Genomic DNA, 27596 nt, shown 5'->3' with positions numbered 1-27596 from the left:
TTGACCTAATCATATCTCTTTTACCCCAAGTATATGTTTCAATTCTTCTATAATTTTGCCACATTGTATTCTAAATATGATTTCCCATTCGTCTTTTATTGTGTTTTTTTAACTAAGATCATTATATTCACTTTCAAAATTATTATGATTATCAACATAGTTTGGGTGTGTTGTTCACTCAACATGTTGATCTGATTATAATTGAATGAATCTCATTTTGATTCAATTGTATGATTATCAAGTTGAATATTTATTTTTATATTATAAAATGACTTCTAAAATAATAACCTAGACCACAAAAATAACCCATTTATATGATCAGTGAGGAAGGATTAATGAAAACCTTTGCAATACTCTTACATTCATTACCATACTCCTTGCCCCTAATTTGCAATCCCTTTTTCACTTTAGATTATATAAACATGATTTAGTTACATCAGTTGGTGTGTAGTTGGTGTAATTAAGGTGTTTTACCTTGGTTATTTTTCACTTAGGTCCTAATTACATGTTACTTAAGCTTAAGTAGGGAACTACATAGGAAAAGTTGGAGCATCTCCACTTTAGGTGGCATTATCATGTTATCATTTGAACGTGTCTCCATCTTTAGTGCCTTTATCACATCATCATATCCACCTTTCATGGTTGCACTTATCATTTGAACTAAGATCTCTGTGTGTGTGTGTGTGTGTGTGTGTGTGTGTGTGTGTGTGTGTGTGAGTGAGTGACATATTGTCTACATAATTATAACTAAGATCTGTGTGTGTGTGTGACCCCAATTTTTTTGCATACAAGGTGTTGAATTGTAATTGATCTATTATTTGTTGAATTGTAATTGATCTATTATTTTGATAATCTAGCTTAAGCAATAATTTTAAAAATGATTAATTATGACATATTGTCTACATAATTATAACTAAGATGTGTGTGTGTGTGTGTGTCCCCAAATTTTTTTGCATACAAGGTGTTGAATTGTAATTGATCTATTATTTTTTCCCTTTTTAGAACCCTTCCTCTACTTTGATAGTTTAGTTTACCCTGTTGAAATACAAGGGAATGCATATATTCCATACTTTGAAAAGGAAATGATAATTTAAGGTGTGTGGGTGTGTGTGTGTGTGTGTGTGTGTCCCCAATTTTTTTGCATACAAGGTGTTGAATTGTAATTGATCTATTATTTGTTGAATTGTAATTGTAATTGATTGTGTGTGTGTGTGTGTGTGTGTGTGACCCCAATTTTTTTGCATAAAAGGAAATGATAATTTAAGGTGTGTGGGTGTGTGTGTCCCCAATTTTTTTGCATACAAGGTGTTGAATTGTAATCGATCTATTATTTGTTGAATTGTAATATTGTGTGTGTGTGTGTGTGTGTGTGTGTGTGTGTGTGTGTGTGTGTGTGTGTGTGTGTGTGTGTGTGTGTGTGTGTGTGTGTGAATTTTTTTATTTTTTTGCATACAAGGTGTTGAATTGTAATTGATCTATTATTTGTTGAATTGTAATTGATCTATTATTTTGATAATCTAATTTAAGGTGTGTGGGTGTGTGTGTGTGTGTGTGTGTGTCCCCAATTTTTTTGCATACAAGGTGTTGAATTGTAATTGATCTATTATTTGTTGAATTGTAATGTATGTGTGTGTGTGTGTGTGTGTGTGTCTTTTTGCATACAAGGTGTGGAATTGTAATTGATCTATTATTTGTTGAATTGTAATTGATCTATTTTTTTGTTTGTTTGTTTTTGTGTGTGTGTGTGTGTTTATTTTTTTGCATACAAGGTGTTGAATTGTAATTGATCTATTATTTGTTGAATTGTAATTGATCTATTATTTTGATAATCTAGCTTAAGCAATAATTTTAAAAATGATTAATTGTAGACAATAGTGTGTGTGTGTGTGACCCCAATTTTTTTGCATACAAGGTGTTGAATTGTAATTGATCTATTATTTTGATAATCTAGCTTAAGCAATAATTTTAAAAATGATTAATTATGACATATTGTCTACATAATTATAACGTGTGTGTGTGTGTGTGTGTGCCCAATTTTTTTTGCATACAAGGTGTTGAATTGTAATTGATCTATTATTTTTTCCCTTTTTAGAACCCTTCCTCTACTCTGTGTGTGTGTGTGTGTGTGTGTGTGTGTGTGATTTTTTTTGCATACAAGGTGTTGAATTGTAATTGATCTATTATTTTTTCCCTTTTTAGAACCCTTCCTCTACTTTGATAGTTTACCCTGTTGAAATACAAGGGAATGCATATATTTCATACTTTGAAAAGGAAATGATAATTTAAGTAAAATATGTTTTACTTATTGATAGTTTACCCTATTGAAATACAAGGGAAATGCATATATTCCATACTTTGAAAAGGAAAGGATAATTTAAGTAATATGTTTTACTTATTAATGTTATTACTATTACTTTCCATACTTTGAAAAGGAAAGGATAATTTAAGTAATATGTTTTACTTATTAATGTTATTACTATTACTTGGATCTCATGTCCAACCTATTTTAGATGTGATCATATAAATAACTCTCCTAGAACACAAAAAAGTGCTTACCTTTTACTTGGATTATAATTTCCTATTTTTGGAAAGAATATGGGTATAGAGATAAATTTCATTATGAATCATTTATAAAAAAATTCTAAAATTGATACATATGGCCTAACCAATAGTTCAAGTCACACATAATCATGATCCATTTTCTCAATCTAAGATGAGTACCTACTTAAATTCTTTGTATTAAATGAAAAATACTTAATAATTGAAAACACAAATCCAAGAAACATGCTTTCTTATTTCCATATTTGCAATAAGAAATATTCACATAATAATATATCATAAAATGGTAGGTTTTGAATATTAACTCAAAATGTATATTTCCTTTCTATAAAATATTTCAATTAGAAGTCGCTTATATTCTACATTGGAAAGAATAGATTGTCAATCTATATTTTCTCTCCACAATTTTAATAATAGTGATTATTTATATTTACTCTACCATCATTTCTTGCAAGCTCAATTTTTTATCCCCTATCTACAAATCTTGATACAAGTCTAATTCCTTAAGATTCAATTACAATGTAACATACTACCAATAAGAAGTAATAACCCAATTTTAATACTTTGCATATATATGATGTTTAATTTTAATGTTTCATTATCCTAACTACAAACCATTGTTCCTCTTTTTTGCAAAGGAACACATCCTCTCTATGTATTGTATGTCATTCTACACAATTCAAGAGATTTCCATAGTCATGTTCCATATCTACTTGTGTAGGTATCTTGCATTTCAAAGACATGGATGTCATGTAAAATCTTGGAATACTAGTAACTCATAAAAGATAAGAATTTTTTTGCTACATTGAAAAATAAAAATAGTATATGAAATATATGTTCAAGTCCATAGCATAGGTTTTCAGAGCAGGGTTGCAGGAAAGGGAAGATAGTAACGAAGGGCTGCAGGGAGTAGCAGGGTTGCAGGAAATGGAAGATGGCGGCAAGGTTTCAGTGATCTTCAGTAGGCTCGTCAAGGACAGACTAAGGGTGCCCTCCGATTTGTCCAATATTCAAATTTTGATATATCAATCCCTTTGCCAAAATCTTCAGAAACAAACCTTTTATCAAACTGGTTTCAGACTTACCTCCAGGGAAACAATGGTTGAATCGTTTTGCATGTCTCCAAAATCAGTCAGATATCCCTGACACTTTTCTCAATCAACCTTTTGTTAGATAGGCCCACTCATTTCATAAACAACCTCACAAAGATAAAGGTAATCTGCAGAATTATTTGAACTTCAACAACTATGATCAGGGAGCTTCACACATCCATGGGGCTCGTAAGGATTTCAGAGGACTCTCAGGCCACCGCCCGTCTATTCAAAAATCATTCGGGCAGGAATTTTTTTTCAAAAACCTATTAAAAAGCTTCCACCTTCGAAAGCGTATTGGTCAAAACATCAAGAAAAACAACCAATTTTTGACATTTGTAAAGCAACTTCATCTGTATCCCAACAATCTTTACTCAAGGGTTGTTTTGCCGAAGGGGATAATGAAGCAGATCGTCAAGGTGATCACGAAGACCCCTCAAGTTAAAACCTGCACACCTTGTGTGGAAAAGAAAACAGGTCAATTTCAAGGAGGTGGATACCCCTATTCCCAATCCGGCTTCGGTAGAGAATGCTTCAGCCGTCAAGATAACCTTTCCTAAGCACGTTCTCTCTCAGTCGGTCTCATTTCTCCGAAAGTCGGCTCTCATCGGTAAGTTTAGTTCATCGATCCCTTTTCAAACTTTTCTTTCATGGGCTAATAGTCATGGGTCGGGTCTTCGTGGTCTTTTCTTTATTGATAGCCATTCGGGGTTTTTTATTACTCTGTTTTCTTCATCTGAAGATAGAGACGTAGTTCATAAAAACAAAGGCTGGTTTTGTCAAGGGGTTGGTCTTTTTACCTTGCCCTGGATTCCAAACTTTAAACCAGATGCTAACCTATGTAGATTTTACCCTTACTGGATTTCTTTATCGAGCTTGCCTTTGGAATATAGAGATCCAGATATTGTTGAGATCATGGCTAATCAACTAGGAACTTTTGTTTCTCATGATCTTATACCCTTTGAAGTAATCCAAAGAGATGTTAGAGTTTGCCTTCTTCTTGCCTCAAATAAAACCCTGCCAAGGCACTTCTCTATCACAACAAAATGGGGTCTATGGTGTCAAGACATTGTTATGGATAACGTAGAGGTCATTTGCAAATATCAACATCAACTAGGATATTTTACTAATGCATGTAGTGGGCTTGAGTGCTCAGAGCTTTTAGTTTGTAAAAATCACTGCTCAGATCCCCTTTCTGTGTACTGTCCACCAACACAAGGTAGTTTTGTCTTCTGTCTCTATTCAACCATCTAATGACCCCTTTGAGGCTCATGATGATTCAAGTCTTGAGCCATCTCACATTTAGTGGATTATTCAGTTGGCCAATTTCTTTATCACATATAGTTGGATTCTCTATAGCTATAAATCTTCCTTCACGCCCACACCGGTTCCCCAATTATGTGACAAAACATCTAATGACAGAGAAGTTATAGTTCGAGACCTAATGTTTAACGAATCCCCGATTGACATTCAGAGTTTAATGCAGAATTTATCCATTTCAGGGGTAACTGTTTCAAACAAGGAAGGTCATATTCAGGAATTAGTAGATGATATCTTGTCCACTTTAGCTGCCACTATGATATAGGAAATTGTAGAGGTGGAAGGTGTTAGTATGACAAATGTAATGTGTCCCTTACAAAAGGCAAGGTGTTGTTGTTCAACTATTGTCTTCTAAGAGAAAGAGAAACTTCCCTTGGTGAATGAGCTTCTTATTTTGAGTAAACCTGTTGAATTAAATCCTCCAAACAAGATCCACCAAAATTTCTCTCCAATCTCCCCTCACTTAGATCTCCATTCGCATGAAATTAGGCAGGAAGAAATGGAAGCCCCTCCACATGATGGTGAGACAACGATATTTTTTTTTTACTATGCACAGTCCTTATCGATTGAGCAGAGCCCCAGTATGAAATCAGAAGTGTTTACAACTCCTAAAAAGAGAGGTAGAAAACCAAACTCTGTGAAGATTCAAGAAGAAATAGAGGTAGGTGTTCAGAGTACTTCAGATGGAAAATTCAAGGTATCAAAAAGAATTACAAGGAGTGCAAAAGGCACTCCCTATTCACAATGAAAATGATTTCTTGGAATGTCAGGGGCATTAATGCTTCTGACAAAAGAGGGAGAATCAAGTCACATCTTGATTCTTCAAAGGCTGACATCCTTATACTTCAAGAAACGAAGTTATCACAGGAAATGTATCACAAAACAGTGGCTAAATGGACACAATTTGGATCTGCCCATATGCAAGGTGTTGGGGCCTCGAGAGGATTGCTTACATTATGGAATCCTAAAAAAGTTCAAGTTCACCTACTAGATCAAGATCATAATTGGCAAATGTTGAAAGTAGTATGTTATGACATGACCTTTACGGTATTCAATGTTTATGGTCCTACCCCCTCTCAAGAAAAGAAAGATCTATGGGACAAACTGACTCTTTTGCTCCAACAAGAAGAAGTACACAATTTTATTGTTGAAGGAGATTTTAATGCAATCTTGTCTCATAAGGAGAAACAAGGAGAAATTTGCCCACCCCCACAAACTATGCAGGATTTTCTAAGCTTCGCCACATAAAACAACTTATTGGATGTGATTCCCAATAACGGTCTCTTCACTTGGACTAACAAGAGATCAGGGTTCCTTCAGATTGTAGAGAGACTTGATAGGTTTTTTATTCCTTTGGAATGGCACCTTAATCAGTTCAGTTATTGTTCAGATATTCTTCCTATTTCAAAATTAGACCATTTTCCAGTTTAAATTGTTCTTGAATGGCAAAATGAGAACCCCATGCCGTGTTTTGGTTCTTCTTTTAAATTTGAGCGCATGTGGTTTAGACATCCACACTTTCAGGCTTTATTAAGACAGTGGTGGGTATCTGCCCCTGCATGTAACAGAACAAAGATGTACCAATTCTTTAAGAAACTCCAGTTTATTAAGGTTCATGCTAAGGAGTGGAATGGCAAGGTCTTCAAGAATGTTTTTGCTAAAAAAAAAATCATTGCACAACAATTGGAAGAAGTTAACCAAAATATAATTTCCAAGGGATTGGATCAGCTTTTGCATTCTTCAAAGAAGGGTCTTCAAAGTGAGTGGTAAGAAGCTTGTAAGAGAGAAAAAGAATACTGGAGACAAAAATCAAGAGAGCTCTGGCTGAAGTAGGGAGATAAGAACACAAAATTCTTTCACGCATCCATAAAACAAAGAAAAGCATCAAATATTATATTCTCAATCAAGCATGTAGACACAGGGGTATTGATTAAAAATTTAGCAGATATTCAAGATGAAGGAGTAAAGTTTTTCAAGAATCTAATAGCCCCCACACCTTCTAATTTAGATCCTTCTTGGAAGGATAATGTTGAGCTTTTATTGCAGTCTATCCCTCCTCTAATCTTCGACCATGATAATAGAGTCTTACTGGCCCCCTTCACTTTGGAGGAAGTCCACAAAGTGGTATTCTCTCTTTCCCCTAATAAAGCTCCAGGTCTGGATGGGTTCACCGCCCTCTTCTTCCAAAAGTGTTGGGATGTGATAGGGTTTGACCTTTTGGCGGTCATGGAAGAATCCAAGAAAAAGGGAGCAATGCTAAAAAGTTTTAATGCAACAAATATTGTTCTCATCCCAAAACCACCTTCTCCATCAACATTCGCATAGTTTAGACCTATTTCACTCTATAACACGATCTATAAGATTGTAACTAAGGCCATTTACCTCACACTACATTATCTCATACCTAAGATCATCTCACAAAAACAAGGGGGTTTTGTTCCAAGTAGGGAGACTATAGAAGGAGCCCTAGTAGCACATGAGGTTTTGCACTCTATCCATGAAAACCAACAAGCAAATTTTGTTGTCAAACTTGATATGGTGAAAGCATATGACTGGGTTAAGTGGGATTTTCTCTTTAAGGTATTATCTAAATTTGGCTTCTTAGACAAATGGTGCAAATGGATCAAAACTTGTGTCTCAGGTGCACACTTTTCAATCCTAATAAATGGACATCCTTCAGGGTTTTTTCAAGGTACACAGGGAGTAAGACAAGGTGACCCTTTATCACCTTTTCTCTTCATTCTTATGGCAGATGCCTTTAGTAGATACATCAATTTTCAGTCTTCAAAAGGGCTTTGGCTTGTAGCCAGTCTTCCAGGTACTTTAATAGCAGTAACTCACTCTCTTTTTGCTGATGATACATTGTTATTTGGTAAGTCTTCTCTAAAAGAAGCTAGGCACATTAAGCAAACTTTGTAAGTCTATTCTTCTGCTTCGGGCCAGAAAATTAATGCTGCCAAGTCTAAGAATTTCATCTTCAATACACCTCCAATCTTGTCACTAAAAATATCCAAGACTCTAGGCTTCCAAATGGATCAATTGCCATCTTCTTACCCCTGACATTCCTTTTTTTATGAGGACAAACAAAGCTTCTTATTGGTTTGTTGTTATTGGTAGAATCAAGGCTCAAATTTCAGCTTGGAAAGTAAGGTGGCTTTCATTATCAGGGAGAATTCTTCTTATTAAGTCAGTGTTAACAGCAATACCGAACTATTACATGTATGTTCTCAAAGCACCCTCATCTATCATTCAACAATTGCATAAACTTGTTAGAGATTTTCTATGGAACAATAATATGACAAATGAAAGGAAAATCCCCTTAGCCCCTCTGGAAAATATGTCATGTAAAAAATCCCAAGGTGGAGTAGGTCTTCATAATCTTAAGCATCGCAACAAGGCTTTTGGAGGAAAACTGATTTGGAAAATGTACACTAATTCTGCTTCCAAATGGTGCCAGATTATGCAAGCTAAATATTTGGACAACAATCAATCATGTAGAGTATTGACAATTTTGGATCCTCCAAAGGGGTCAGCTATTTGGAATTTTATGATGGATTCAAGAAATCTAGTATCTAGGTATGTTTCATGGGAAGTCAATAATGGTCCCACTGCTAACTTCTGGACAGACTCATGGTGTGGGCATCCTCCAATTGCTCAAATGGATAATATGGAAGATATTATGAATATAGCTATAGCTCATTGGGGTACAAAATTGAGTGACTATGTGTCCGCTATAGAAATATTTTCAGGAAAAATAATCTGGAAAGACCCAACCCTTCTCCCAATATCCACTCAACAATCTTCTTCCTCGGCAACTATCTTATTGAATAGGACAGTTCTCATGTCTAACAGGGAAGATGTGTTAATTTGGGCAGCTTCTAAATCAGGACAATATTCAATTAAAGAAGGTTACAAAGCCATACATCAGGGTTGCAACAGTAAGGTGAGTAGTCGGGCACACTCATTCTGTTGGAATGATATTGTTATGCTAAAAGCAGGTTGTTTTGCATGGTTAACATTGAATAAAAGAATCCTAGCAACAAATAGATTAGTAAAATTGGGCATTTCACAAGCTTTTAATTGTGTACTTTGTGGCTTAGAGGAATAATTAGTTGATCACTTATTTTTACATTGCACTTTTGCCTCCCAATGTTGGTTCTTCATCATGAATAAACTCCAAGTTATGATGCCCTTCCTAAAATCTCTTTGGGATATGTTTAACTCTTGGCCTCTTTTATTTTTTTCATCAACTTTCTCAGGCATTTGGAAATGTGCTTTTGCTCTCATCATTTGAGCCATCTGGTGGGAGAGGGAATAAAAGAATTTTTCAGAAAAACATCCTCTTCTCTGGATCAAGTTTCAATCAAGTTGGAAAACTCGATTGCAGAAATTATAAATTCTTCTCTCACTAATTCCAAGGACATTCAGTCATTCACCCAGTGGGATAAGGCAATTGCAAAATCATGGAATGGTATTATTTTGCCAATAGGGATTCCTCCGAATTGGCCTTTAGCTCATGTTAGAGATAGGTCTTCCATAAAATGGGTACCCCTTGCACCTAATTTCTTTAAGATCAACTTCGATGACTCTTCCCGTGGAAATCCAGTGAAGTCGAGAATTGGAGTTTGCATTCGAGATCATTCTAGCAAAATGTGTGCTTTCCAAGCATCTCCCATCCCTTCGAGTACCAATAACTTGGCGGAGGTAAATGCCTTACTAGCTGGCCTGGGGTTTGCAAGGAAATGCGGTTTCTCCAACATTCATATAGAAGGCGATTCATTAGTTATCATCAATGCAATTACCTCGAAAAGTTCTAAGACTTGGCACCTATCGTATGTTTTGAAGTATATTTTGGATTTACTTGACACATTTTCATATTACATTGTCAGCCACACATTAAGAGAAGGCAATTCTGTAGCTGACAAATTAGCAAATATGGGTTGTGATGGCACTTCAATACGTTGAGTTGGTTGCATCTCCCATCACACTGTCCTCATTCCCTAAATTGCTTGATTTGGTACAAAAGGAAAGTACAACATTTAAATTACAAATTACATCTTAATAAGTACTCGCATGTATACATTTAACTGGAAGCTTGCGATTGAAGGATGATTGACAGGACACTTGCATATATGCATTTAAATGTAGCTTGTGGATGGTATGAACGAAAGATTAGTGTGAGTACTCTGAGATTTTCATGATGTCATTTCACACGGGTTAAAGCAGATTTTGGCCTCTCACACATCCTTTCGACTGCATTACTGTCACATGTAAATGCAAGAAATCTTGAACTTGATTTTAAAGATTGACTAATTATTGCATTTCGAGATTCTAGGTTTTGTTTATAAATGGAAACTTACCTGTTTTTATATACACAGTTTTTAGCGAAAGTTTTCAAAGTTTTTGAATTTGAAGTATCCCAGTGCTCAACAATATGGAGAATGGCTCTTGCGGAGGGTGCAAGCAAATACATTGGGAGTACATGCCATGGAACGACTGTGTTCCAGTGCGAATTACAGATCCCTCGACGACATTCCATGGACATATCAACGATGGAGACCTCGATCAACTGTTTCATCTACATAACCCACAACTAAGAAGAGCAGTCAAAGATTTCATTGGTGAGGAGATTTTGTCCCCTCAAGCCAAAAGAATTCTATTTCCCCACCAACTTCTCAGATCTTTTTTGTCCAACGTTCTTGACCTCTTGCAATCGATCCCTCTGCTCGAAATTGTGTTTTTTAAGTTGGTAAGGTAGAATGTGCTTGCACCTGCCTCGTTCCATGAAGCCCTGGTCAATTATAATCTATGGCAGGGGTCAACTCTCTTAGGGGGCCTGTTTCCATGATATTTTATTCAATCCAGCCATGCATATATGGTGCTTTATGACCGAATCAAGCATGCCCTTGAAAGGCAAAACTTCTGCCATGTGAAGAATGGTCTGCAACAATTTGGCAGACAACTGGATGAGCATATTATGCACAAAGTCAGAATCAAAGTTGGGGTTCTCATGGTGATCTTGGAACTTGAAAATGTTGATCCCAGTTTGCCAATTTTGCAATTGGAGGAAAGGGGATGGGCTTCAGATAGGGTGCTAGACCTTAATGCACCGGTGTAGGTTGGGGTCTCGGGATGGACTAGCTCCTCTTAGCTCGAAGTGGCAGAGGAGTGGGAAAATATTGCATCGACTCCTTCGACAGATGCCAGACTGCGACAACACACGAAGGTCAATATCTGGGAAGTCTCTCGTCGCCCTCAAGAAGAAGCAGAGCAGGTGTGATGGGAGGAAGATATTACAGCCTTCAACGCCCCTGCAAATCAAATCCTGGTGACGTTGCTATGGAAGAGTAAAATGATTCGGGCTCTACTTTTTGTTGCTTAGAATATACTCCTTTTATGTATAAGGAAATTAGTTGGCATTCGTTATGGCTAAATTTTTTTGCCTGTTTTTTGATAATGCCGACATGTTGTATATGATTTTAAAATCTACACATCATAAACATGTATATTTTGATGTACCCTTTTATGTAAGTTTGGGTGATTTGTCCCCATATAACATAGATTCGGTTTTTTGTAAATGAGCCAAGATTAAGAGTTTTCTTCCTAGTTCTTTCTCTGATGAGCTCTGGAACTAGGTTTTCTTATTATTAATATATTAAGTGCTCGTCACTTTTTGTTTAAAAAGAAAAATTATTTTGGGGAAAAATTTGGCAAACCAAAAGTATAGGATTTTTGGGGAAAAAAATTGAATTTAAAATAATGTAAAAAATTATAAAAAAGAAAGACAATTATCTTTGTTGAAATTTAAGGGCATTTTCATAGCATAGAGATATAGATAGCAAATAAAATAAAGAGTTCAACCATGAATTGAGAAAATAGGATTTTGTTGTTTATATTCATATCATTGATTTCATTGCATCCCACAAAGCATACTTCCTAGTGCATAAATAATAACTAGATGGTTATAGTTGATAAATTTTTAATTACAATATAATTTGTATGAAGTTAACTTGTAAACTAATTACAAAGCTCTAAAAAATCAAACATAACCGAGTGCCTCTTGCTATAACAAATAGAGCTATGCTAGAGGGCTACAAATCTTGATGATGAAGCGCCTAGTTCAAAGTCAAGCTCCTAAGTCATTCAACCACATGACTATCCAAGTTGGCCTTCATGATCTCAAAATAATTGAGCTTAGCATAGAGTAATAGAAAATATTTTTGAAACAAAGTCTTACATCTCAAAATACCATAAATGATATTGAAATATTCTCATTGATAACTAAAATAGTAGATTTAAAAAAATAGTAAAGGGAGTGTCAAATATTATTCCATTAAATGGGATAGTTTCTATTGAAACCTACTTGGATCATTAAAGAGAAAATATATTAAGATTGCTTCAAGAGGGGTTAAGATAATCCCACAAGACACTAGGGCATGACTTTTGTCAAAGCATGTATTAGTTTGCTTGATACTTATCTAACATCCATGGAATACTACACTATATATACCTAAATCATTTATGTACTGCTATTGTACTCCTTATAGGCCTTTTGAACCTTCGTGTATATGACATGCCTAAATGGTATGTAGTTTTCCTAACAAGTGTATGGTGCACATTTACGTAGTGAGTTTGACCAATTAACAAAGGATTAAGCTTGTTGAATATATAGGAAATCTAAATATAACTATTTAAAATAATCCTTCATTTTGATATAAAACATTTGCCCAGTTCATTTCTTTAGCACTACAAGCTTACTTTTATCTTTAATATAAGAACCATTTTGCTTTCAGTTCCACAATGTCTATATACTATATGTTTATACTTTTTCTTCCCACTTGATTGCTCAATTGTCACTACTCTATTTTCTTGTCATTAAAGCTTGTTGGTCAATGCTAAATTGAAGCTCCAAACTATCACACTTTGTTAGCATCTGAAAAGGAAAATTTTCCCAACCTAACCTTGATAATCTAAACGACCACCTTGGTATCATTGTTGACAATTGAAATGTTAAAATTCTTTTAAATAGTCATGATCACAAGAATTTCAAAGAACAAATTATTTTAGATTGATATCAAGCCAATAGAGTTTAATTTCAATTTAGTCTGACTCTCTATTTATTTTTGGCAATTACTCTTAAAAGGTTGAGATATGTTACAAGAATTAGATAGAAGCCATACTTAGTATTTATGATATTGTCTACTATTTCCCACTAAATTGTCTTTAGATAAATTATATACATGAAAAGGATTAATACAAGCCTAAGACAAATGATAGTAGTGTGGAATATTGAGAAAAAATAGCACATCTCTTAACCATTGCATGTTAATATCCTTAACATCAAATGTAGAAGCATACTAGAAAATGTCTCTAAATTAATTTCATTAATTTATCTTTTAGAAATATATGTCCATTTAAGGTCACCTACCTATGATTTTTCTTGGCAACCAAGTCCCAATGAATAGTACTTAGTTTTGTGCTCAAATCAAGGAGAAAACTAATTAAATAGCAATTTTGTGCAATTACAATTTCACAATAGGTTGGTGGGCATTCATGGGGGCTTCACTTAGTGAACCTGGGTTATATCACGTGCGTTCATGGCATACTAAAGAATCCTTCTATTTTGCAAAAATATTACCCTAAACTCCTTTTTTTATCACTCCCTCCCAATACACAACTTGAATTAAAAGCCCCCTTATATTTGCTAGATATTGTATTTTTTCATGGCTCAAATTAAAAATCCCTCTGTTTTCACCAATAGGCAATATATTGTACCCTCATTTTTGGGATATTAAACCCCCCCAATACGAATGCACGTGATATAATATTACCTAGCCAGTGAAGCCCTCATGTGGGCATTAAAGGTGTTTCTTAGGCCATTTTTTGTGATTTTGAGATTTTTTTTTTCAAAATTTAAAGCCTTGAAAATCATTGCAAATCACAATTGATTAAATCATGATTTTTTTAATAAAAATCATTTTGATTGGGGATTTTTTTAAATGAAAAAATTGAGGTTTTTGAGAATTTATGCTTCTATGGATATGACAAGGATTGATGATACATGCATGAGTTTTGTTGATGTGGATCTTTGTGAGGACTCCATGTATGAACAATATAGTGGAAGTATTTCTCATCCTTTTTTTCGCTCATGTTCATTTGTCCAATCAAGGTTGTTCATATTCAGTGTTTTGTCTAACTTTTTTGTTTCCATTCATATCTAGTCTAGTAATCTCTTTCATTTCTTGTAGTAGCTCTTTTCAAAATATTGTATGCCATAGACCTGCATGTATTGTGTCACTATATATATAATGATCTGATCAATAATATTCTATTTTTTTATGCATAAGGATAATCAATCATATTCTATTTTTTTCACTATTGACATTCTTGTATATTTGTGGGTGGTGTTTCTAGTATTAACACATGTAGATCAAGTCAATACAAACCAACTACACTAAAAGTGAACATGGTAGGCTATCTAATTTGACGAAGCATGTTAATCTATTCACCAAATATTTTATCCAATACGACTTTGTACCCCTCAAGATGATTTCAAACTCATCAAACAGTCACCTAGATGGGAGTTGGCACATTGTTCATATGTACACACAACTTATTGATGGTGAAATTAACATATCTTGAAGGTTATTTTCACAAAAAAATGTAGTTATTTTTTTTAATTATGTTTCATGATCATATTCAATGTGTGATCTATCTAAATCATAGGTATCAATCAAAATGGTTATTCATATACCAAAGTATATGTTTAAAATGTAAATTGGAATATATGGTTTAAAATGTAGATACTCCCATCTTAATTGTGATCCTAATCAATCACATCTTCCATTACAAAATAATGTTGAAAATGTTATATCAAGTAATCCTACATGACATTGTTATTGATAAGAGATGCCATGATACCTATCTAATCAATCAATGTTCTAAGATCTATATCAAGGTTATGTACCTATGCATAGATTGATTTCTTCACTTTGGGAATTTAGTGTTTTAGATGCCACTAATGATACATGATTAATGACAGATCCTTCATCCATCGCCATCAGTGAACCTACAAATATAATTTTAATTAAACCATAATCAAATAAGCCATATACAAAAATTTCAATTGGTTGAAGTTATTTTTAGCAAAGTTCGATAGAAGTTTAATATGAGCATTTTAATCAATCTCAATATTTGCTAGAACTTTTCATTTATATTTTTATGCCAAAAGCATATCTTTACTTGAGTTGGAGGAGCTGATTTCCCAGATTGATTATCTTTAAAATCAAATTAATTAATATTTTAAAATCATAGTATAAAAAAACAAATATTATATTTTACATTTTATATGATTTAAATTAATTAATTGCTATTTTAATATCACGATTTAAAAAAATAATATTATACTTTATTTTTTATATAATTTAAATTTATTTATTTTTAAATATTAGAGCCATATTTATAATTATCTATTATATTCTATAATACAAATGATTAAATATAAATATAATACAATATACAATTAAGATATAATATTTTTACTCAAATCATTTTCAAAACAATTTATTATAGTTATATTTTTTTATTATATATTAGATTCTATAATAGAGATTATCAAATATAAATATAACATAATATGCTATGCAGTGTAAATTAAATTAATATGTATAAATCTAACAACTCTCTCTCTCTCTCTCTCTCTCTCTCTCTCTCTATATATATATATATATATCCTCTCTCCATTTCTCTTCCTCTCCCTGCCTCCCTTTCTTTACTATTTATATAGCTCGCTCCCTCTCTATCTCTATCTCCATATCACACACACACACCCTATCTCTCTCCCTATATCTCACATATCTCACTCACTTTGTCATACACACTCCCTATTTGTCCCCCTATATCTCTCTCTCTATTACTTGTCTCTATCACTTCCTTTGTCTCTCATTCATGGCCCCTATATCTCTTTTTTCCCATCCCTCCCTCTCCCTCTTTATTTATATCTCATTATCACTATCTATCTTTCTCTTGTTCACTCTATCTCTTCTATCATCCCTCCTACTCTCTCTTTATATATTTCTCCCTCTATATATCATTTCCTATATATCTCTCCATCGCCTCTATCATTAGCTCTCTCTTTCTATCTTTATTTCTCCCTCCCTCTCTTTCTCTCTCTTTGCATCTATCCTGAGCTCTATATTTATCTGTCTCTCTCCCACCCCTTCTATATTTCATTTGTTACACGTCTCTCATTTTCTCTCTCCCTCTCTCATTATCATTCCCTCTTTCTATATCTCTCCAATCCTCTCTTCTCTCTCTATCTTGGTCACTCCCTCTTTCTTACTCACATACACACTCCCTAGTTCTCCCTCCCTATCTCTATCTCTATATTTCCCCCTCTTTCTCTCGCTCACTCTTGCCCCTTTATTTGTATCTCCCTATCTTTTCCTCCTCTCTATTTATATCTCACCATTCCATGAGCTCCTACTCTAGATATCTCTCTCTTTATTTCTCTCCCACCTCTTGCTCCTCTCTCTATTAATATCTCTCTCTTCATTTATCTCCCTATCTCTATATCTCTCTCCCTAACCACTCTGTCTTTTGAGCTATATACCCCTCTCCTCTTCTCTCTCTCATATTGACTCCATCTTTCCTACTCTATATCTCTATCTCTCTATTTCTATCTATCTTTCTCTCGTTGCTCCCTTTATTCATATCTTTCTCTACCTCCCTATATCGCTATATCTCTCCCTCTCTCCCTCTTCCTCTCCCACTCCATACATATTGAGATATTTCTCCCATCCTCTCTTTATCTTTCTCTCTCTTCATGTCTATTTGTCAAGATCTCTACTTCTATTTGTTTGTGTCTCCCTTTATCTATTTATCTTTATGGCTCTCCCTCTCCACTTCTCTTTATATTTCCTTATATATCTATCTCTTTATCACTCTATCTCACCATCTATATCTCTCTCGATCTCTTCCTCTATAGCTCTCCTCTCTATCTCAATATCCCTCTATATCTTTATCTCTTTCTCCACCTCTCTCTATCTCTCTATCTTCCTCTCCCTCTCTCTATTCATCCATCTCCCCCTCTCTCCCCCTCGTCTATTTATCTCTGTCATCTCTATCTATCCCCATCTCCTCTCTTTTTATGTCCCTATACTTATCTTCATATCCCTCTCCTTCTCCATCTCCATCTCATTGCCCCCCCCTCCGCCCCTCTCTCTCTCTCTCTCTAATTAAGCCTAAGTATGTTCCTAATTCAAATGTTTTGTTTCAGTCATGTTTGAATCCTTTTAAGTGGACAAATAGTTGATTTGAAGTTACCACTTATCCATTTAGAACATTGTTGCACAAACAAAATTATTTGCTAAATGACCTACCAATTGACCTCATATGATACACAATGTATACAAATAATAAAATAATTTTTTTCCTAATTGACCTTCCAAAATCTCTTCGACGTACCCATTGCACACCAAGGTGTTATTGCTAGTTTATTTTAGTGCCTTAAATACTTGCCTGCTATTGAATATGGAGTTGTAATTTATTCAACATTGATTCTTCCTCCCACCAATAATCATTAGAAAATATCCAATATGACTTGAAAAAAATCATATATGTTTAATATATATGATATAAAAACACTATTGTTTCTATATAACTTATTCTCATCATATATGTAAGTATACATATACCTACATGTGTGTGTGTATATGCACATGCACATACATATACATATATTGTTTCAACATTTTCTTTTGTTCTTCTCCTTCTACATCTATCATTTGTTTCATTATCATCTTCTATTGATATTTTTCTTCTTGTTCCTCATTTTCAGAAGAGGATGTAAAATTTTTTTATAGGATCTATTTTAAACAATAGCAACATTGCATTCTATCAATTTTAAAATATCTACATTAATTAGATATTTGCAATGAAAGTAAAATATTAAATAACACAATAAACACATCAATACAAGTTCAACCATAAGTTATAAATCAAAATGATTGCTTGATTGAATGCAATGCATTAAACTTAAATTAGAGATATGGAAACAAATTGTAGATATAAAATGAAATTCACTACGATTGATATTGTCAAAGAAAATACCATTTCTAATGATAAAAAAGAGTGTCTATAATCAAAATTTTAAATTTTAAATTAAATTTGGAATTCAGAATGAAATATCATATTTAAACCCCTATACAATGAAGACTAAAACATGCATATCTAAATCCTTAAGTAGAAGTCAATAGGATGCTAGATTTTGGTGTCGGGATTAGCTTTAAAGATAATTAGTTTTCCACAATCAATAATAATTGTTCTTATTTTTGGATTAGACTATGTATATTTATTTGCTTCAACGTTTCGGATCACACTCTATGGTGATAGAAAGCTCATGAGGTTACCTTTTTTTGACACCATTTTCCTTGATGTAACCTTATTTTGTAATTTAATAAAAGGAACTACCCCATTTGGTAGTGTTTATCAAAAAAACATATATCTAAAAATGTAACTATTATCATTAAAAATTTCTATAAAAATCTCTTATCATAAGAGAGGGAAGGGAGCCTAGGGAAAGATGAAGTAGAATAGATTAAATGTGTAGTAGATAAAAAAAAAAATACTTTAACTTATTTATATTTTCAAACTAAAATAACTTGACTTATAAAACTTTATTAAAAATTGTTTCACTAAAAGTTACTGGTTTCAAGTCCAAAACAAGTTAAGGAACTGATTTATTGCAAGAATAATAACTAGGATTTCTATATTTTTAAAATAAAAAACATGCCTTCTAAATAATATTACAAAAATAATAAAACTGAAAAAAATTAACCATTTTTTAAAACAATGATTTAAGAAAGCCCATTTTCATTGTAGAATTATGCCAAATATATTGGTTTTTAAAAATAAAATATTACTTTTAATCCTTACAACATTACCCATGGTGACATTCTAAAAGAAACAAGGTATGCGAAACAGTCATGGAATTCGAAGATTCAATGACTCAAATGGATAATGGGATCAATAGTTGTTTTTCAATTTTGATCTAGTGAAATTAAATGTTCACACACCTTGCCTTCATTAGGCTACGATAAGAGGGCATCTAAGAGCTCCACGAAATGGTGAAGATCTAATTTAACAATCTTTGAATTTGTTTGACACCCCAAATGAAACAAATTTTTTGAATAAAAGTAGCTATGCTACTGCTCAAATATAATTTCTATGAGAAAATTGCCTTGTCATGTCAAAAGTAGAATTAGGTCTGCCCAGATTTCTTAGGATTGTGTTTATTTCGTTTTGAGCTTTTGAAGATAGAGAGCCATTATTTTATTTTGAGTGGTGAGGCTCAATGCTAATCTAAGCTTATAGAGAAGGAAAGCCAACTGATCCCAATGAGCAAGCAGCATGTAGGAACACCCAAGCCCTACAAATGGTTAAAACCTAAGAGTCTCACATCTACATATTTGGCAACAGGGTTTCCCATATATATGTGTGTGTGTGTGTAAAGTCATTACTGTGCTAAATATACAGCCCCTGTTAACATGATAGAGCTCAAAGCTACAGTGAAATTCTTCAATGAGGATGCACATTCATTGCTTTAAGTAAGGCAATCCTAATGATACAATCATATGAAAAGTCGCCTCAGCCCAACTCTGTTAATGGTGAATGCTCAGTAGTTTCATCTCTGTGTACCTAATTAGAGGGTTTTAACTTTTCCTTGCCTAGAGGGCATCCTGGCTCAAAGATAACATTCTTCAATTTGATCATTTGACAAGTATTGGAACTATGATACAACTCTGTGTTTTCAAGGCATCACCATTAACTAAAATAAGTTCAGATATCAATGTGTCCTAGTTACAAAGTAATATTATAAATTCATTGTAAATAAAAGTTGCTAAAGCAGTTGATCTATGCAATCCTAGAAACGATTAATGGAGTTGTGATTCATACATATGTGTGCAATGTGCAACTCAAAAACATAGTATATATGCCCAAATACAAAAGAGGAAATTGAATTGAGGAACAAATCACCTCCAATGGTACAGAACAAATCAATTCTGCCACCCTAACAAACCAATGTTTCTGACTAAAGAAACATTTAGTTAAAAACATCACCATCATCATCTGTAAGAGGCGAGGCAAAGCTGAGCAGCAGCTGCTACCAGCTTTGCCTCATACCTGAGGAAAGTAACAATTAAAATCATAAGCATAAAATAAATGGACAACCAAGATCAAATCTCAGAACTTCCCATAAGATTAAGAGAAGAATATTGTGAATGCTCCACTCACTGGTGTTGAATTACAAGGTCTATTTGAACCTCTGGAGCAAGACCAGGAGATTCAACAAAGAACAAAGGGAATGTTTTCAGACTGCCATTTACAGATAACAATTAATATAGACTCGAACTATTGATTATAAATCACTAAGTTCTTAGATGTCATTAGTGCAAAATATCAACTTGTGAGTTAAATTTTTAACCAAAAGGGGTAAAAATTTATTCAAAACAAGAAGGGCCAACCGTCAAGCAGAGAAAAGAGCACTATACAAACTTGTTAAGTTCATTTCAGTTTACTAAACAAGTTATTTGCAATGTTCAAAAATAAGTTTTAAATATGAGTTTCATCGTTGGCTTGGGAATCTCTGCATTCATAATAATTACAGCTATATGAAAACAAATGCAGTTATATAGATGACTTGAAAGGTTGCAAAAGGTTCAGGTACAGAATACAATCTCTCTTCCTATCAAAAGTAAAAATAACTAAACATATTGCATAAAAATTAATACAAACAAGTTTAGATTTAGTTTAACATATTGAATTTTTCCAGCGGCTGGGTATTGTTGAGTTCTATTTGTTGAAAGACTTGTTGCACCTTCCCATAAATCTCTGTCAAAGTATCTTGTTGCTCAATGCTTTTCTTGGCACTTGTTACCGGCATTTGGCGTGCCATCTGCAAACAAATATCCCAAGTATTACCATCCTAAATTCAGGAAAAGAAATTTTTTGAAGGGGGTAAAACCAAGAATATGTTATGGTTTAAAAGAATTGCAATTTAGAAATATCAGAAGCGATACTGCCAGCTTATTAATCAATAAGGAGTGCTTCAAGCATCTCCAAAATGGATTTCTAAAGGCACAACAATGAGAAGAAGCAATACGATATACAATATAGGCTAGAGGCTGGTTGAGGCCACCAACAAAATATTTTACTTAGAGATAACAAAAGTGGTTCTATGAATGAACAGGTTCACAAAAAAAACGGTGACTAAGAAGTAAATTAAAGACCTGTCTTTTCAGAGTAGCAAGGCTCTTTATATGCATTGGAGTTTCTGGCAATATACCATTTGATGGAGGAATTCAAACCATTCCACACATTAAGCCATGCAATTCAGAAACTCAAATGTTTCATATAATATTAAAAAAGTTTGCAATATAAGATACACATACAAAAGAACAAGTAGAGATTAAGACTTAAGAAGCTTGGAGAGGTCAGGAAAAAACCATGATGCCCAATAAAAGTAAATCATAGTGGTAGCTGATGGATTTTTCATATTGACCTCCTTCTGTTGAGATAATTGAGCTGCTATACCATGATCCAAGAAGTAAAGCCCTTCGTAATAGAAGTGATAAATGCATCTAGAATATATTGTGGTGACACCTTATGCATATCCTACCAAAATAGGTTGTAAGAAGAATCAGCAGTCAAAAACCTTCAAAGACATCAGAAATGATGGTAAATTTTTTTTAAATCAATTGTAAAGTTAAACCAAGTGGTCTATGAATCCCTGGGAGAAAAGGGGACTCTCCACTCACCTTAACCACACTCCAATTTGATTGAGATCAATTCAGCACCTTGCCCTGAATTTTCATGGAAAACTTACCCTTCGTAATTTTCACCCCTCCTTTTTGAAATCGCAACTGATCAGACTCATTCTACCACAAGAGAAGAGGCAATTGCCTTTTGAAACTTAATCCCATAATCTTTTAGAGGTATTAGTTGTGCAAGAAGAAAAGAACATACCAAGAGAGGATACGCTAGGATTTTTACCAAAGTTACCCCGAGTTTCCAGGACGGGACGGCAGGGGACGGCAGGATGCGTTTCCGGGATGGCAATTTTTTTTGCCAAATTTGGGGACGGCGGGGGACGGCTATATAAAATATAGGAAAATTTTAAAATATATAGGAAAATTTCAAAATTCTAAATGTTCATATGAAAACATGGATAAAGCATGCATACATACATTGTATTCATATGAAAACAATAAAACATGGATATAGCATGTGTATGATACTATGAAAAGTTGAAAACATTTTAGAATGTAAATTCTAAACATACAACATTGTTAATACTCAATAGACAATATGCAATTATGCATTCATAAATCAGAATTTCAATTCATTCACATTGTCAATATGCATATCAATAGACTCGGAGGTTAAATTGTCCCTACTTCTATCGACGCAGTTTCCCCCCATATTTTTCAATAGGGGTTTGGGGGCAGCGCCCCTTGCGCGCTCCTTGTCGCGATACAGGGTGGGGTCGAGGGCGGCGCCCTGCGAGGCCAAAAAACCTTATTCTTTAATAAAGGCGTTGGGTGTTATTTTTCGATTGACTCGCCGAGTTTGACGATTTTCTAATCTCTGTGTCAAAATGCCCAAAGGGTACACTGCTGCCATATAGTTTCATTGTCAAAATTATGAATTAAATTAATAAATTTAAAATTTAATTAATGTTATCTTTTAATTTTTTTTAATTTTTAATAACAATTTGAATTAATAAGGGGCCTATATTAGAAAATTTAAATAAAAAATTGAAAATACAACTTTTTAAATTTTTTTAATATTTTTTTAAAACCGGGATGGATTGGGGACGTCCCAGCCGTCCCCGGGATGTATGGACGTCCCCCAGAGCTAGGGCAGGCATCCCCCTGTTTCAGGGAGGTCCCCTCAAAATACAAGGCAATTTGGGGACGGGGGGAAACGTCCCTTGGCTGTCCCCGAAACGGGGACGGGGTTTTTCAGGTTGGAGACGCGTCCCCGGGTAACACTGATTTTTACAGCAGCATGCCATAAAGATAAGATTCCACTGACTTATTGGAAAAAACTTTTAATTGGTTGCTATTAGATACCAAAATTGGTCCCCAAAATCCAGTTCCATTTTGGGAAATAGAACAGAGATTTTGGAGGCTAAAACAAAAGGTGGTTAACACATAGGTTCATGGGACTCTACAGTGGACCTAAGATTGGTTGACATTAAGATGATACAATGTAGTTACTTCACAGGAGTTTTCTCATTAAAAGCTAAAAAAGCTGTTGAATTCGAAAGAGGACCATAGTTCATGAAAATATCGGTCTGGTAGGGGTTTTACAAATTCATGTATGTTTCGGCCACTGCTGCTTAGGAAACTACTATTATTTTTTAATGCAGACTTTGCTGAATAATCATAAGCAGGGGCAGTACTAATACACTTTTGTCATATCTAGTGTCCATGACTCTTGCTTGAATGTACTTTAGCTTTTTGGTGAGCCTCATATATTCCTCTCTTATTTCATCCCTTTCTCTCCTTACTCTTTCTAGAAGCTTTTCCAAGTGGGCTATTTGGGCTTCTTGAAGCTGCATCTGAGATTGTGCAGAGCATCTTATAGAAACCAGTTCAATGACTGCACAGATCAGAAGTTGCTTCAGCTTTGCTTCAGTCTATTCTCTCTGCTCAATACACACATCGGCATTCAGAACCTACAAGTACGTCAAATCCCAAACCAATGCAATCAATTAATAAGGTAGGTGAATTCATTTTAAAACTGAATATAAGTATAGACTCGAGCAATCACATTTGTGTACAGAGAATCTATGAGATTAAGGCATTAAAACTACTTTGAAAAAGAAATCTATTCACTACATTTCTGTGGAACAATTATCATTCAAGCCATACTTTCTCTGCGCCATTTTACCATTAAAATGATTTGGGATTACAAATAAAGAAACTGTTGTGGTTTTGTATTCATCAAAGTTAGAGAAGTGGGGTGTGGTGGGCTCACTGGTTTGATCGATGTTAGCTTGACTTGGTTCAAAGAAGTTATGTTCAGACAAGCTTCTTGTGGAAGCTTTCCCCCTCATAATCTAAGTATCAAACATTGCTTCTTTCTGTTTGGGACACCATTTATCTTTAGAATTAAGGATCCAATATTCAGAATCCTATGAGTATAATTATATAGAAGCGTAGTAGCACCACAGTCTGTCCATTAATAAACAATCAAAACATATTAGCTTGGAAAATTATGAAAAGAATGATACATACTTAGACAATCATGAAAATATGACATGGCAAATAATACATTTTGTTGACGAAGTGTCTGCATTTATTTATTACTTTCATCAAGAGGGATCTCAAAAAACACTGAATCAGTCTCCAAAAACACATGTTTGTGTTGCAGTTCTGAATTGGAACTCTCAAGATTTCCTAGCCACTGTGCATCAATTCTGCTCGTTGAGAAAATATCATCACTGTCATAAACAGATCTTGAGAGCGACTTTACAGAACTATTTTTGAGTAAAATTTTAACACGTGGATTAGCCACCCTCTGGGAATTAGCAGGTAAATAGTTGAACTGACTCTGCCCAAGATTTACCAACACTGTCACATCATAGTAGGCTGGAATTGTTGGATACAGAGGATGACTGAACTCACCTGAATTGCAAGTCTGAGAGTAAAACTGCTCACCATTCATTGTATAGAAAACTCTCCTATTGGCAGGGTGGAAACTACATCCAATTACACTTTTTACACCCAAAGCTTGCTTTGCAGAAATTAATTTATACTGTTCTTGGTGCTCATCCAAATGGGCCATCCCTGAGCCAACACACACACATGATATCAATTCAAACTCCAACTTTGTGGAAGTTACAATTTAAATTCATTCCATTAACATAACTGATACCTCCATCTAATAAACAGGACGTACAACAGTGTGTAAAGTGAAATGAAGCAAAAAATTCTCAATCACCACCGCCGAACGGAAGGATGCAAAGGGGCCAACGAATGTCAAAAGTACCAAAAAATTGCAACCACCTCATACAAGCAAAATCTATAGTACTGGTTTTACATAAGCTAATTTTACACATATATGTCTTGGAAACGACATGTTCTGAATCCTCATCAGAGTATTTGAAATGCCCTTGTAGACCATGACATGATTCTGTTACTCATATGCTTCTGTCACTTGGAAATATAACAATATTCAACGAAGAAATTGAAAATAGACTCGTGAGTTGAACTACAGGGTATGCTGTTGTGTTGCATCATAAATTTTTCCACAATTTTGTGACTAATGCATATAAGTATTGCTATATCATCTAACAACGTGTTCAAATACCTGTGGAAACAATTGAAAATAGAGAAAATTGTTAAATTATGCCAGAGAACACATTGTATACAGAAGGTATAGATAGTTTAAAAATAGAAATTCAAATGATACTCCTGTTGTTCAATTCCTGCAGAGGAGGTATTGTAATTCATAACAAATAAGATAAAAGAATACTTCACAACATCCGAATGGATACCACAATTTTTTATTTTTAGAAAAGCTTGAAAGCAAATAACTTAACCACATATTCCATAATAGCTAATTATCCGCATATCCCATAGCAGTTAACAGCATCCCAGGATATTATTTTAGCTCATGGACATTTGGTAATGAGTCCTTATATGAGTGCCTATGCCTAGTTCACCTTGCTGAGATTTACTTAAAACCAAGAACCCGGAAAGTTTGTGATGCATCTCGCTCAACAGTTGGAGGAGACCACAGGAGCACACACACTACTGCAAAGGGTCCTGAATTCTGTTATATTTAGGGATTTTTATTGCTCTATTACATATAGATAAGAGTAAGTGCCAACTGCCAAGTGCAACCCAGAGACAGCGCATCAAAATTAATCAATCAAACTACCATTGCAAAATAGAACCAAAATCTGTGGGTAGTCCAGCCTGTATTTTTCCGTACTTCAGAGATCTGAAAAGGATGGGAAAGGCAAAACGACTTTGACCAATCCAACTACACAACGCAAAACTATAGCCCACAACATTGCTGCATAAAATCAAGCGCTGAATGGAGTAGTGGCCAATGACTAAAAAATAAAAATTGAGGCGGTCACAGACATACTTACCCTCTTAGAACGTCTTCTCCAACTGCACACTCACGGAATACTTGCGAGACTTCCCATTTCCAGGTTTTCCTATGGCAGGTGGCTGTACTGGCGTTACATAAGTTTTGGCGATTGTTGAGGAAGAGATTGACGAATTCCCACACCTGTACCAGCGAATACTCTCCATGTTTCATCATGGAGTCCACGTACCTGCACACAATCAACAACAAAGACTTTTTGTAAAATCTGCTTAACATTTTATATATGGCTTAACATCAGACACAACACAGAACAGCAGAACACAACAAAAAAGATATGGCTACTGTCTAAAGAGGTGGACTCACACAACCAGCAACATAAAAGATCATGAGCTATCAGTGAACAAACATCTACGGCATAATCTTAGAGTCTGACAAACAAAAATCGTTTACTCAAAACAACAAATATACAATCTTGAAAATACAAACATTATGTACTTTGTAGTTAGATTTACTGCTTTCCTTGTTGCAGCCATTAACTGTTCTGTCCTCATCCATGGAAGAAACAAATTTCTGTCTTCTTTTAAACAACCTTCACAGTCCATAACAGCTCAAAAGATCACCCCCCCTGCAGAGTGTACAGCAAATGACCTGTTGTGGATGCAAACAAAGTTCTCGCCAAGTTGTGGAGCTGAGCGCTGGACAAAATCTTTGCCTGAAGTTGAAACTTTAATTCTTTCACCTGCTTGTAAAAATCATCATTGGTAGGACTGTTTTCATTCAAGTAAGATGCTATGTTCAACACTTGTATATGAAGGTTGGAACAAATGGTGAGGATTTCGATTTCAAGAGGCAAGAAAGAGAAAGACAAGGCAGCCTGGCAGCGGACCTTCCAGATGTTTTTAATTATAATAAATCGACGGGAGCTAGACAACATGTTATGGGCTTTTAGAGAACCCTAAAAGATCAGATTTCCATGTCCAAGGGAAATTAAAAAGGGTGGGTAAAGTAGCAGTAAGGGCTTTCCATAATAAATTAGCATGAGGACAATACCAGAAACAATGCATGAAAGTTTAAATCTTACCGTAGAAAGGACAGGAAGGAGAAAGACAAAGGTATTTCAGACAATTTCCCACTGGGAGTTTTGCGTGTAAAAGTTTCCAAACAGTAAGTTGAGACTGCGAACTTCAGTTTTTGTCTTCCAAATTTGCAAGCTGAGATTATTCCGATAAGATCTACTGAGGTTACATTTCCAAATTAAATTGAATCCATGATAAAGGGGCAAATATGGCACAAGCTGTTTGTAAGTGGTTTGTGAGAGGAAAAGCTCTAGGGAAAAGAGTCAGTAGTGGACACAGATATGATAATTTCATGCATCTTAAGTTTCTAAATGTTTTATGGGATTTCAAAGATTTTTTTTGTTTTCTGCATGCAATTTAACTGTTTAAAGTTATTGTTTTGCATGCGACTTAACTGCTTAAAGCTATTGTTTTGGTTTGG

The 27596-nt window shown here is 34.5% G+C and overlaps 2 protein-coding genes across 6 annotated transcripts in view; one reads left to right on the top strand and one right to left on the bottom strand.

Annotated features, from left to right (window-relative positions):
- LOC131075879 (disease resistance protein RUN1) overlaps positions 1-27596 on the top strand; it is a 43835-nt gene that overhangs the window by 6841 nt on the left and 9398 nt on the right. The window lies entirely within an intron of this gene.
- Positions 20643-27166, bottom strand: LOC131075880 (uncharacterized). Of its 4 annotated transcripts, XR_009113270.1 has the most exons (4): positions 26586-27166; positions 26140-26328; positions 24665-24826; positions 20643-20925 (listed from the first exon to the last, which is right to left on the bottom strand). XR_009113270.1 is itself a non-coding variant. In XM_058012812.1 (3 exons), the coding sequence occupies exons 1-3, from the start codon at positions 26699-26701 to the stop codon at positions 20904-20906; spliced, it is 327 nt and encodes a 108-aa protein (XP_057868795.1). In that variant the 5' UTR covers positions 26702-27166; the 3' UTR covers positions 20643-20903. The 4 variants fall into 4 exon arrangements, 3 of the variants coding, with proteins under 3 accessions (XP_057868795.1, XP_059070881.1, XP_057868796.1); XM_058012812.1 differs by lacking the exon at positions 24665-24826; XM_059214898.1 differs by lacking the exon at positions 24665-24826 and having other exon boundaries at positions 26595-27165.

Source organism: Cryptomeria japonica, unplaced genomic scaffold (genome assembly GCF_030272615.1).
Source record: "Cryptomeria japonica unplaced genomic scaffold, Sugi_1.0 HiC_scaffold_17, whole genome shotgun sequence".
NCBI lineage: Eukaryota > Viridiplantae > Streptophyta > Pinopsida > Cupressales > Cupressaceae > Cryptomeria > Cryptomeria japonica.
The sequence above is the reverse complement of the archived record's forward strand: the minus strand, read 5'-3'. Positions and strand labels throughout refer to the sequence as shown.

Excerpts from the sequence above, each read along its gene's own strand:
- LOC131075880 (XM_058012812.1), bottom strand. The coding sequence starts at position 26,701 with ATGGACTGTGAAGGTTGTTTAAAAGAAGACAGAAATTTGTTTCTTCCA. Across the intron at positions 26,329-26,585 it reads CTAACTACAAAGTACATAAT|GTACGTGGACTCCATGATGA; the intron begins GTTTGTATTTTC and ends GATTGTGTGCAG. Across the intron at positions 20,926-26,139 it reads GGAGAAGACGTTCTAAGAGG|ATGGCACGCCAAATGCCGGT; the intron begins GTAAGTATGTCT and ends ATTTGTTTGCAG.